The sequence below is a fragment of the Antechinus flavipes genome, chromosome 2 (assembly GCF_016432865.1).
Source record: "Antechinus flavipes isolate AdamAnt ecotype Samford, QLD, Australia chromosome 2, AdamAnt_v2, whole genome shotgun sequence".
Taxonomy (NCBI): Eukaryota; Metazoa; Chordata; class Mammalia; order Dasyuromorphia; family Dasyuridae; genus Antechinus; species Antechinus flavipes.
In genome coordinates, this window is record NC_067399.1 from 23,484,294 (window position 1) to 23,497,346 (window position 13,053).

The 13,053-nt window shown below is 36.8% G+C and overlaps 1 protein-coding gene across 1 annotated transcript in view; it reads right to left on the reverse strand.

The window, feature by feature from the left end:
- Positions 1 to 11,570: 11,570 nt before the first annotated feature.
- LOC127546322 (HLA class I histocompatibility antigen, alpha chain F-like) overlaps positions 11,571 to 13,053 on the reverse strand; it is a 29,445-nt gene continuing 27,962 nt past the window's right edge. Inside the window, exons 4-5 of the mRNA XM_051973512.1 lie at positions 11,898 to 12,176; positions 11,571 to 11,719 (exon numbers count right to left, since the gene is read on the reverse strand). Of these exons, the coding sequence (XP_051829472.1) occupies positions 11,571 to 11,719; positions 11,898 to 12,176 (428 nt within the window). The remainder of the gene's footprint in view (positions 11,720 to 11,897; positions 12,177 to 13,053) is intronic.

Here is a 13,053-nt window from a genome sequence, read left to right on the forward strand (position 1 = left end):
ATTACCCATGCATATGTTTTGTAAATAAAAAGCTTTAATAAAATTAAAAAATTTATATAACATAAAAAATAATTATGAGTCATTACAATCACCACTACCTCTAAAGAAGGTCCTTGGGAGCCTTAGGTGACAATGGTGAGTGGGACTGTTTCAAAAACTATAGGTCCCAGGATAACATTGAGAGGGTAAAAATCTTCTAGCTTCTTTTTCTTTCTGAAACTTAGTCTTTGTGTGAAGCAAAACTGGGATCTGATCTTACACTAGGAATACAATTGTAGAAAATGACTTCTACCTGAATCTTCTATGTTCTTCATGCCCATCTGCTTCTCCCTGAGGATATGAGGTCTTGCTGATCTCACTCACAGGATGCTGGCAGCTCCCCTGGTGAAGTCTCCTAAAATATAATTGTTATCCACAAGTGATCCTTCCTGTACTGTGTCTGTGCAGATCTTAATGAAGCAATTAGCCCAGCTGCTGTTTGTTGCCTATAACTTGACTCTGACTGAGATGCTTCCCAGTCCATGGTATCTATCTCTGGCCCCTATTTCTGGGTATAATTGATTATGAATTTCAGATCTCATCTTCTACCATTGTCTCTGGCTTTGATCTTGTTTCTTCTAAACTTGTTAGAAATTGTCTCCAACACAAGTCTAAAAAAGTTGGTTAGAATAAGAGTTGGGAGTAATATGCTAGACTAGTATGTTATTGTAAAGACCAGATGGAACTCATAGTGGAATGAAATAGTTAGAAGTGGGTTTCAGAGCTATTGCTTTGGAAACTATGAAGGAGGGACTGGGAGAAGAGAACCAGATGCTAAGAAGACAATTTAGGAAGCTTCTATAGTAAAGAAAGTGTTGGAGAGAAGAGTGAAGTAGTAATTGTCATTAGAGTTGATCTAAGAATCAGAAAGATCTTAAATTAACAGAAACTGGAAATGGGTCAAAGCTTACAATCTTTTGACCTCCAAGCTTCTGCTTTGGGGCAGTTTTGGGGCTCCTATTCAGCCTATGTTCTCCTATTCTAGGTCATGCTAGACAGTGTACTGAGCATGAGGCTTCCATAGAATGTACATTTCTTGAATTTTAGCCTACACTTCCCTTTACATAAAGCTAGCTCTTTGTCTACCATTGCCCACTTTAATGTCTTTCAATGGGGTTCTGATTTGTCTCCCTAAGGATTACACCTCATGCTGTCCTTGGCCTTTTAGACATCAGACCACTGACTCTGGACAATGTAAACCAACAAAAGTGAGCTGTCCTGGAGAAGCTATCCCAAGTGTTCTACTATTAGTGACTATTGAGATACATAGATAAGTCAGTTCCCTGCTGGAAATCACAGTTTGAAATGTTAACAGCTATTAGAGATAGATAAGATTGCACCTGTCAGAAGTCTTCATTATTAACTTTTCATATAATAATTCCAATTTTCTCCAAGATATGAGGAAAAGAGAGAACATGGAAGTTTATCCAGGAGAAAATCCCTGAAAACCAGCAAAAAAGAAAGAAGATTCATTCTCTCCCTCCCACCCCACTCTGTATGTATGTATGTATGTATATGTATATATGTATACATATACACATACACATATATATGTCTGTATGTATATAATATCTTTATAGTCTATGCTCTGGAATTCTGCCCATCAGTTTGGCTTTCCCCTGAGCAGTGGGATTCCCCCATGTCCCACTGTCTGTGGTCTGCCAACTGCCAGCTACAATCAGGAAGAAAAGAAAACTATTTATCTGGGGATTTCTGGGGGAAACCACAACTTGGAAGTCAGCATAAAACCAAGAATCCAAAGGAGTCTAGGTAAAGAGAGGAGAGAACTTCATACTGTCACAGAGCAAGTTAATTCTCTCCTAGTCATGATAGGTCTCAAGTGAGTGCCATCCTTGACTTGTCACACTTAGCCCTCTCACCTAATCCATTGTTAAATTTTGTGTTTCTCCTTCAGAACATCTTTCATATAGCGCCCCTTCAATTGAAATTTCCAACCTATTCATTTCATTCTTTGATTACTACTGTAGCCTTCTTTTTGGTTACCTTGCCTCAAGTGTTTTCCCATCCTATTCCATCCTCAATTCAGCTGCCAAAATGATTTTTCCAAAGTGCATGTCTGACTACATACTTCACTCATCAAGCTTGGGTAGTTTCCCATTACTTCCAAAATTAATATGAAATACACTGACATTTGAAGCTCTTCATAACTTTGTCCTTTTTAATCTTTCCAGTCTTGTTATAACTTATATTCATTCACATAGTTTACAATTCAGTTACCCTGCTCTACTTGTGTGCCATACTTCTCTTGCAATGGAGGCCAAGAAAGAAGGGATACCTACAATAATTGGATTGGCTCAATGCAAAAGATTATTGAAATTGGTCAGTCCATGTCATCTTGTAGAAATGAAATCAGGGAAGGAGCCAATCCTGGTTGACATATGTTTCAATCATGAACCACTAAGTCAAAGTGAGGAGTTTTTTTAAGTATTAGCAAAAGTCCAAGATATACAATGAGAAAAATAGCTTGAGATACTACTACCCTGTCGATGGAATTATGTCCAAAAAGTTATAAAAGTATATACAAATCTTTGACCCTTCAGTATCACTATTAGGTCTCTTTCCCAAGTTGATCAGGGAAAAAGAAAAAAAAACCTTATGTTCTAAAGTATTTTTTAGTAATTCTCTCTTTGGAAGCAAAGAACTATCAAACTGTGGTTTGTGACTGTGATGTGATACTACTATGCTATAAGAAATGATGAGCTGACTGAGTTTAGAAAACCATGGAAAGACTTGCTTGAAATAATTAAAAATGAAATGTGAATTAAGAAAATACTGTATAGAGTAAAAAGAAATTATTTGAAGAATGATTTTGAAAAACTAAATTATTCTGAATATTATAAATACTCAAATCAATTACAAAGGAAAAGGCTATCCTACCCCAAAGAGAAATATCAAATAGATACAAGCTCCAAAAAGAACTCTTAGAAGAACTTAAAAAGGAATTCACAAATCAAATAAGAGAAATTGAGGGAAAATAGGTTTAAAAAATCAATCCAAGAAAATTATGAAAAAAGTTAACAAAGTTATATGAGCTTCATCTAACCAAGAACAATCATGATGATAATACCTTTAAGAATGTGCCATACAAGAATAAGAAGGCAACCTTTCAGATATGGGTAATGTGATTGATTTTAAAAAGAGCAGAAAGAAGAACAATTGTAAGAGAAACACTGAAAAAGCATCTCCAAAAAGAAAAGCACCTCATTCTGGGTAAAGATGGCAGAAGTGTCCTATTTCCCAGCACCTAATTTGCATACAATCAAGGTTGATTTGATAAAAATTTAGCAACAGACTCTGAAATCATAAAATTTATTTTTAATTTTAATCTAAATTACTACTATTTTCCATCATTTTCAAAGGTTTAGAAATCAATAAAATAATAAATCAAGCTAATTTTTAGTGTTCCCCAATTTCTGAGGCATGGTGTCCAAATCAAAAACTTAGAAATTAGCTCTTGCATATTCATATGCATTAGTTCCAGTGTACCCTTGCTTGAAACTGATAGGAAAACTTTTAAAGTAATGAGTAGAAAACTTTGATTCCTAGAATTGCTCAATGATTAAGGGACAAGTGTATAGTTTTATATAGTTTGCAGAATTATGGATTTTGGTTCATCACCATGAAAAAGGTGAGTCATATCAATGACGTAATACTGCTTTGGGCCTGAGATTGACATGTGTAGCTTAGAAGAGCAAACTGGAGGAAGAAAGATTTTACATGGCCACTTGCTGCTTTCCTGAAACAAGTCAATCAAGTTTTTGGCCATGCTGCCATCTCCTGTCTCAGTAATAGAAACTCTTCAGAGTCCAACGTAGTGAACCAATCTGGTGAAGTCTTCAGGGGGTTTTGTTTTTTTCTGAAACAGGTATTAACAATCAGCATTCCAACAGAACAAGAACTCAAACAGATTAACTAGCAAAGAATTGGCCCAACCTAAAATGGAGCCTCAGAAAAGAAGCAGCTCAATTGAAGCAGTGGAAAAGCAGCCCATCAATAAATTGTTCAGACTCTTTCCGAAGCAGACAAAAGACACCAAGACCTATTGCACAGAGCTCTGAGTTGATCTGGACATATATATTTCCTAGGCACGTGCTTCTTGATATGGTTCACTGTAATGGGCTGAAGCTCCAGTTGATGCACTGAGGTCCCAAGCATGTGAGGCTAAATAGTAATTGGCCCATACTCTATTAATATATATGCTTGGAAAAAGAATGGCCCCCGCCCATTCTTTGTGCAAGTCCTGATGTGTTGTATAGGAAATGACAATTTTGGTGGGTGGAGGCAGAGGGGCGGAGAGGGAAGTGGAAAGAGACTGCTGGCTGGCTTCTTGTCGCAGCTGCTCACATTGCTATAGCATTCCCCCTTCACCTCAAAAAGAATAAAGATTGAAGATTTTCCCTTAACCTGAATTCCTGACTCCGGCTGATTTTAAAATACACAGTCATCACAGTTCACTACCCACTCTCTCCTATGGACACGGTGCATTGGTTGATACAGAACAACCCCAGTTTACAGATGGCATGTTAAATTATTGGTATTCTTGCTTTGTCTTTTGCTTAGTAAATATTTCTGATTAAGAATTGAGTTCATATTTGCATTTTTGTTTTTCTTCCCGGGTTATTTTTTCCTTCTGAATCCAATTCTCCCTGTACAACAAGAGAACTGTTCAGTTCTGCAAACATATATTGTATCTAGGATATACTGCAACATATCTAACATATATAGGACTGCTTGCCATCTAGGGGAGGGGGTGGAGGGAAAGAGGGGAAAAATAGGAACAGAAGCGAGTGCAAAGGATAATGTTGTAAAAAATTACCCTGGCATGGATTCTGTCAATATAAAGTTATTATAAAATAAAATAAAATATAAGAAGGAAGGTGAAAAAAAAATTAAAAAAGAATGTAGTTCAGTTAGCTAATCTATCAAATGGGAAGCATACCCAAATAGGAAGCTCAAGAATAAGGATAATAGCAATAAGAGGAGATTATATAGATTAGAGTTATATAGATTAGATTAGGAGATTATATAAAATCCTGAAAGAGTGTTTATAGTGGTAACTGCCATCTTTGTGACTTCTGCCTTGCTAATCTTAGTTTAGGTTAGGTAAGTGATTTAAGCTAGAGAGAAATGAGGTTTGATTTACATATTTGTAGTACATGGAAATTAAGTGGGGAAGCCTATCATTAAGAAGAGTAGACTTAGGAGGAATATGTAACTTTCTTGAAGTATTTAAAGGGCTTCTTGAAGAAGGGATTATACTTGTTCTACTTGGCCCCAGAAGAACAATCTCAGAATGCTGGGTGGTAATCAGAGAAAGGTAGATTTGTCTTCAATTAAAGAAATTCTAAAACATGAATATTGTCTACAAGTGCAATGGGATCATTCCAGAAAGAGTGGATTCTTCAAGTAAAGGAAGTTCAACTGCTTGCTGATATTGTAGAAAACTGAGAGCATCTAGAAATACCTGAATTCTTGCATCCTTACTGATTATGAGATGATGGGATTATTATTTTCCCTAATATATGAATCTTCTTGCAGATGACCAATTCCAATTTCCTTCTGGGAAGGTTTTACTCAGTCACCATTTTTATATCACTTTTACTCTATTGGGTCTATGATCTGATATTTTGGGCAGAAAATGCACTTCACTCTTTAAGGAGAGTTGTGCTCTGTTTCCTTAACTAAATCATGAATGAAGAATTTCCTTTGAACTCCTTCCCTAAGAACATGACTGTATTCTATCTCCTTCTTTTAAGTTTTCTACATCTTCCAGTAAGTCCCTGTATGTAAGAAGAGCTAGCACATTTAGTGCTTTAAAGTCTTTACATGACACTTTATTGGATTCTTATCATCCCTGTTTTGGAAGGTGTCTATAGAGGGATGTTGAAGAAGGACCAACATCTCTGGTGTGAGGGCTTGCTGAGCTCTTTTAAGGACTGTTCATCCACTTTTTTGTGTCCACTGCTCACCCAACTTTCACTTGGAACTTCAAGAAGATGTAGCATGTGCAGTGGCCATACCAAGGTAAAACCAACTCATCAATGTGGCTAAACCAGATTGAGGAGAACCTACAGACTTAAAAGACTTTTAGGAGCAATAAAGGGATGTCTACTCCAAACATGTGAAGACTTCTCCTTGGAGAATGTGTGGACGAGATCAAGTTGTTCCAATAGCCATAAAAATGGCTGAAACAAGTGTTGTGAAGGGCTTAGAGCTCAAGACATGAAAGATATTGAACCCAGGGAAAGAACTCTGGGAGATGACTATCAACCACTACATAGAATTCCCAATCCCTCTATTTTTGTCCATCTGCATTTTTGATATCCTTCACAGGTTAATTGTACACTATTTCAAAGTCTGACTTTTTTATACAGCAAAATAACTGTATGGACATGTATACATATATTTTATTTAATTTATACTTTAACATATTTAACATGTATTGGTCAACCTGCCATCTGGGAGAAGGGGTGGGGAGAAGGAAGGGAAAAAGTTGGAACAAAAGGATTTGCAACTGTCAATGCTGAAAAATTACCTATGCATATATTTGTAAATAAAAAGCTATAATAATAAAAGACATCAAAGATGTTGATGCATCCTGGAATGTTACTAGTCATCCTTACTTTTGTCTTATAAAACATGCACCAATGAGGACAATCTGGGAAGTTTAAGGGATGAACACTCTACCATGGGATTATCTATCGTAGAAAGTAGGGGCATTGGTCTTGAAGTTCTGAAGAACACAGGCTAACTGTGTTCAAGTATGGGAGGGACTGTCATGTCCAAGGGGACTTAAGCTTGTTTCCCCTTCACTCCAGTGGCAGAATTAAGACTAATAAATGAATGAAAGTTGGAGAGAGGCCCATTTAGGGTAGTAGTCATGGAGGCCTTGATAATTGTTATTAGGGATGCTCTAAATTTGAGTGGGCTGCCTAATGAGGCAGTAGCTTATTCTTCTAAAGGTCTTCACAAAGTGACTGGAAGAGCATTTGGCAAGATGGTTAGACAGAATCTCATTTTGGAAGGAACCTCAGGGACCAGCAAGTCCAACTCATAGTCAAAGGGATCTTCACTACAATATGTCCATTAAGTGATCTGGTATCATCCAGAGAAGAACTTTCAGGTCTCTTTCAAAAACTGTTTTGATTGTTATATCCTCTTAATGGGTTGCTGGGGAAAATTTTTCCGTTTCAGTTCCCAGATTCCAGATTCAAGGAAGGTGTTCAGTGGAACAGAAGGGGAACAACATGAAAATTGAAGATTACATTTTACAGCAAATGGAATGCCTACTTGTTTAAGCTATGTGAATATTTACTTTCAGTGGAAGTATATTCACTGTCACAATTTTAGATAGAAGGAAAAAAGAAAGGAAATACTCAGTATGCTAAGAAAGAAGAAGGAATAATAAGCTTTAATCCAAATGCCCTATCCCTCATTGGAATCCCACTAGGCAACACTTCTCTACTGTTGATAACAGGTGACAATAGGTCCTTAGTTCTAAAGGTGTTCTTAATGGATTTGTTTTCAGAAATCTAAGTCTCCTTGCTTTTTCTTCATGAGCCACTCTGAACCAAAATTTCTGAGTTTCCAGAATTCCTAGGGACAAAGTGAGAGAATGGAAGAACTCAGAGCTTCCTTTTTCTTAATAGCTCTGTCCTTCATCCAGGATGAGAAAAATGAGTCTTCCTTTACCCTAAGAATATAGGGTTTTCTCAGATTTATTTGGATGCCTTGTCTTTGTGTGACTTCCTACTTTCCCTATTCCATTTGATCATCTGGTTTCTCAACATCATCCCTCTGAAACTCTACCAGCATCTGAGGAAGGAAAGTTCTCAGATGTTTAATAAAGCAGTAGCAGCAGCAGCAGCAGCAGAGAAGAAGAAGAATGAAGGAGAAAGAACAACAACAAAAAGAATAAGAACAAGAATGAGGAGAAGGATGAGGAGGAGAAAAGAGAAGGAGAAGAAGGAGGAAGTAAGAGGGAGAAGGAAAGGGAGGGTAGAGGAGAAGGAGAAAGAAGGAGAGGGGAAAGAGGAGGAATAGAGAGAAAAAGAGGAGGAGGGGGGGAGGAGAAGAAGAAGAGAGACCACTAATCCTTCTTACCTTTCTCACTAAGGACATCCCAGTTCACTTTCAGTGAAGTTCAATTTAATAACAATTTATTGATTATTAGTTGCCAGATACTGTTGTTTAGTCATTTGTCACTCTTTTCTGACTCTTTGTAATATCAATTTAGATTTTCTTGGTAAAAGCACTGGAACAGTTTGATATTTCCTCCTCCAGCTCATTTTACAGATAAGAAAACTGAGACAAATAGGGTTAAGTGACTTGTCCGAGGTCACATAAATGACAGAGGAAGAAGGTGAAGCAAAATTTTTCTTCAGCAGAACTTTCCCAACTGTATTATTACAAAGAAGCTATAAAGAGGATTCTATAAAGAGTTTGGTAGAGGCTGGCAAGTAGAATACATTTTGTAAATAATGTTTCCTGTCATTATTAAAGAGACCTATTCTGATTAAGAGAGATTTAGAGAAAGAGCAGGATAGTAGAACATATATGTATATATATATATATATCCATAGGCTCTCTTTAGTGTTTTATTCTATTTATTGGTCAAATTCCAACTCCGTTTACAGGGTTCCATCACCATCCATTGTGACTTGTTCATGAGTTCTATGACCTGAAAGAGAAATAGAGGTAAAGTAGAAGGCCCACAGGCTGGGAAACACTATATCTTATTTAGTCTCTTTTCTCCAGGACATAGTATTTCTTATAATAGACTGGGTACAGTGATGTGCTCCACCCTGCCCCTTCTTCATAATAGCTGACGGGTATCAACTTAAAGTTCACAAAGTGTTTTGCATATAGAACCTTTTTGACCATTATACCAACAGAAATCCACACTTTTTTCTATGCTGCTTAACATTCACTGGCCTAGATAAAGGCATATTTATCAATTTTTTAGTATCACAATGTTAGTAGGGATAGCTAATATATTGAATGATGGAGTCAAGCTAAAATATTGGGTGAATATAAGATGAAATTCCATAGACTTAAATAAAAAAAAATCTTATTCTTGTGTCTAAAACATCAACTTCACAAACACAAGATGTGAGAAGCACAATTAGCCAGCAATTGTCCTGGGGAAAAATAATCTTAGGCTTTTAGTGGACTATAAGCTCGATCTGATTTGGCAAAGTGATATAGCAGCCAATCATCGACTGCATTGTGAGGGTCATAGCTTCTAATAATAAAGAGGTTGTCCCATAATTCTCCCAGATCTTTCCTCCAGACTCGGATTATGACAATTTTAAGAAGGAGGAAAGTATTAAGAAAAGGAGAACCAGAATGAAGAAAGATATTGAATAAATGTCATGTGAGCAATTACCGAGAGAAGTAGGGATGTTAAACTTGGAAAACAGAACACTCTATGAGAGAGGGGAAGCATTAAAACTGTCCTCAAGGGTTTGAAGGACTGTTATCTGGAGAAGCATTTTGATTTGATCTGTGATTCCAAATAGATGAGAAGCAAGGGTGGTGAATGGAAATAACAAAGAAGCAAATTTAGGCTTGATGTCCAGAAATAACTTCTTAACAGGGTTTTAGGAAAGTAAAATGGTTTGCCTCAAGAGCTTATTGATTTCCCTTCCAAGTGAAGAAGGTCTTCACTTGGAGTCTAGAAGCGACTTCTCAGATATGTTATATTGAGAATTATTTTCATAGAAAGGTTTTCCCACATGGTCAATGGGTCCTTTTCAGCTCAGATTTCATGATTCTATGACAGTAATATTACCATTTTTAGTTTGCAAAGGAGGAAACTGAGGTTCAGAGAGGTAGATTGAACTACTTACTCATGGCCAAAATGCTAAAAATGTTTGGAACAGGGTGAGAGGAATTGAAACTTAGCTGTCTTCTGAATCCAAGTCCAACATTCTTTCCACTGTATCATGCTGATTGTAACAAAATCATATTTAATGATTGTGGAATAATGTGAAGCCTTATTCTTGAATTATGTGAGAAATTAACTTCAAAAATACCAGATGGAGACAGTACTTTTTTCTGAGACTTTTAGGAAATTGTATAAAATTCATAAAATAATGTGAATAAAAATGCTGTGTCAAATGCTTCTCACATAGATTATAGGTGAATTTGGAAATTTGAAGTGACAGTTGAAAAAGTACTTCTTTCTGTAGAATTAAGTTTTCTATACTCTATGAATCTTTGAGGATCTATAGGGATCTATAAGGATTCATTAGAACTCCATGTAAAAGATTTATTTTCCATGCTTAACAGAGGAAGTGAAGTAAAACTTTTTCCTCATCTTCACTGCCCTAAGAGTTATTTCATAAAGAACTTTTACAAAGAGGATTCTGTGAAGTTTGTTAGAAACTGGCAAGTAGAATGCATTTTATAAATATGGTTTCCTAAGATTATTGAAGAGATAAATAAAAAAACATAATTTAACTGATTTACTGAATGACTAAATTTGACTCTTGCCTTAAAAAGACATGAAAATGCAAAATTTCAGGGATATGGAATTATATTATTTAGAGAAGTGAAGAGTCATTTAGCATTACATCAAGATTTGGTGATAACTGGCTGAGGTCATTCATTTAATCAAAATATGGCAAATAATTTGCTTTGTTATTGCTTTAAATTGTTATTAAATTATATGTGAGTAACAGGGTGAAAGGTGATTTAATTATTAACTTATTAATATTTAATGAATTAGAGCACAGACTCATTAATTAACTAAAGTTAATTAATGGAAAATTGGCTGTATTTGTTAATTAAAAAGAAATGATTTGTTCTTGACTCTGAGTTGTAGCTCAGGATAATAAAAATTAAATATATAGCAAAAAGACAGGTGGCATGTTGATATATGAGAAGCAATTGTAATGAATCCATATGAAAAAGCTAATGCAGTTTTTAGGTCTCATTAGCAATTCAGAATGAGGTGGTGATAGACCCCCTGTATTCTTTCTGGTCACACCATATCTGGAGTTTCACGTTCAGTTCTAAATGCTACATTTCAAGAATGATATCCAGAGAAGATCTAATCGGATGGTGAAAGAGCTAGAAACTAGGGCCATGGCTAAAGATATTGGAAAAACCAGGACAGAGGAGGCAGGTGATTAAAATACAACTATTTAAATAAATGCCATGTAAAAGAGGTATTCAAGTTGACCTTCTTATACCCAGTAAAAAGAACTAAAAGACATTTGGTGGGTTTGCTCAGAGATAGATTTAGGCCTGATGTCAGGAGAAGTTTTCTAAAAGTCTAAAACTTGAATAGATTGCCCCAGGAAGAAGTGAATTCCCTTTCATTGGAGGTCAATAATGCCTGTTTTTCAAGAAAGTTACAGTAATTGTATTAGATATACAATGTAAGGTCTCTTCAATCTCTACGTCTCTGAGAGACATCATTCTTCTAAGAACTTGGTAAGGTCTAGGGATGGTGTAATATCCTCACCTATACTCCTTTCTCTCCTCATCTTGCCCTTACATCATTAGTTTTCCCACTCTCCCAGCACAAATGTACCTGTTTTCTTCTTCTTCCATATGATGAAGGCCCCAACACAGCCCAGCACCAGCATGATGATCGTTAGGAGACCCAGGGCCATTCCCCATGGCCTCTTCACAGATGGCTTCTCAGGGACTACAAGGTGTGAAAGAGGGATTGCAAGGTGTAAAAAGCAACAAATAAACAAAAAGTATTTTTAGAGGAAAGACGATTGGATAATAGTGAAAACCCTGTTCTGTGGAATATTACTCTGTGGAAAAGCTGGGGGAAAGATTTCATTCTATGGCCCACATAGCTTGGGAAAAACACTCACCAGGATACACAGCTGGTTTCTGCAGCTTAGTGTGCTCTACCACACAGCTGTAACCTGTCCCTGAATCTCCAGGAGGAAGTTCCAATGTGATTTGGAGGTAAAAGGTGGAATCAGCATTGGGCAAGGTGCCACTGGAGCTCTCTTGCCCCCACACACCCAGCTGTTCATCCTTCTTCCAAAGCAGCTGGATAGAGCGAGGATAGAAGCCTGTGGCTATGCAGTTGAAGGTGACTCTACCATCTGGAGCATCATGACGGGTTACTGTCACCTCAGGAGCTACTGAAGAGAAAAGTCAAGAGAGAAAGTATTATTTCCAAAACTCTGTGACGTGGTGTTCTATTATAACTCCTATAAACTCTTCCTTTCCTTCTCTATTAATTTATCCTGTTTGTCTACCAACTTTATTGTACTTTATTGTACTAATGGTAGCTATTATTATTTTGGCTGTTGCAAAGGTCATCTTCCTAGGCCCAAGTTCTCAAACTTCTGTCTTTTCCATTCACTGCCTATTTTCTGACCCATTAATAACAGTGGATTGTTGCTATTTGCAGCACTGTAAGTGAAATGATTCTGTACTCACGTATCATGTGTTCTGTACTTATATATCATATGTGTTCATTCCTTCGGCGACTAGGACTTTCTGAGATCATTAAAATTTACGAGCCCAACATTTCTGATAGGGTAACAAGATTTAAATGTATGATTCTGAGACATTCAGTTGGAATGAACAAATTCAAGTCTGCTACCATGGAAATCGCCTTTAGAGCTGTGGGGCCCAGTGCTGATTTGTTAGCACTGGCATCACATGGCCACTGGAGATCCACCTCCCCTATCTTCCTACCAATGTCTCCTTCCTTTTTTTAATCTGTTGACTGCACTCTGATGACTCATTATTTCCCCCAAGTGGGTAGGAGAATCCAAGGTCCCAATATAATTTTATCCTTAGACCTACTCTCTTCTTCCCACATGTTGTGGGCTTGTTCTTTGTAATCGCCCCCGCTTTTATATACTCTCGGAGTAAATGTGACTGTTCACAGTGCTTACTTAGGAGACCAAGGAGTTACAAACTGCAATCCTTTTAATAAGTTGAGGAACTACTGGGCTTTCCCCTTCTGTAAGCTAAATCCTACAACCCTAAGAGTATGTCAAAGCATAT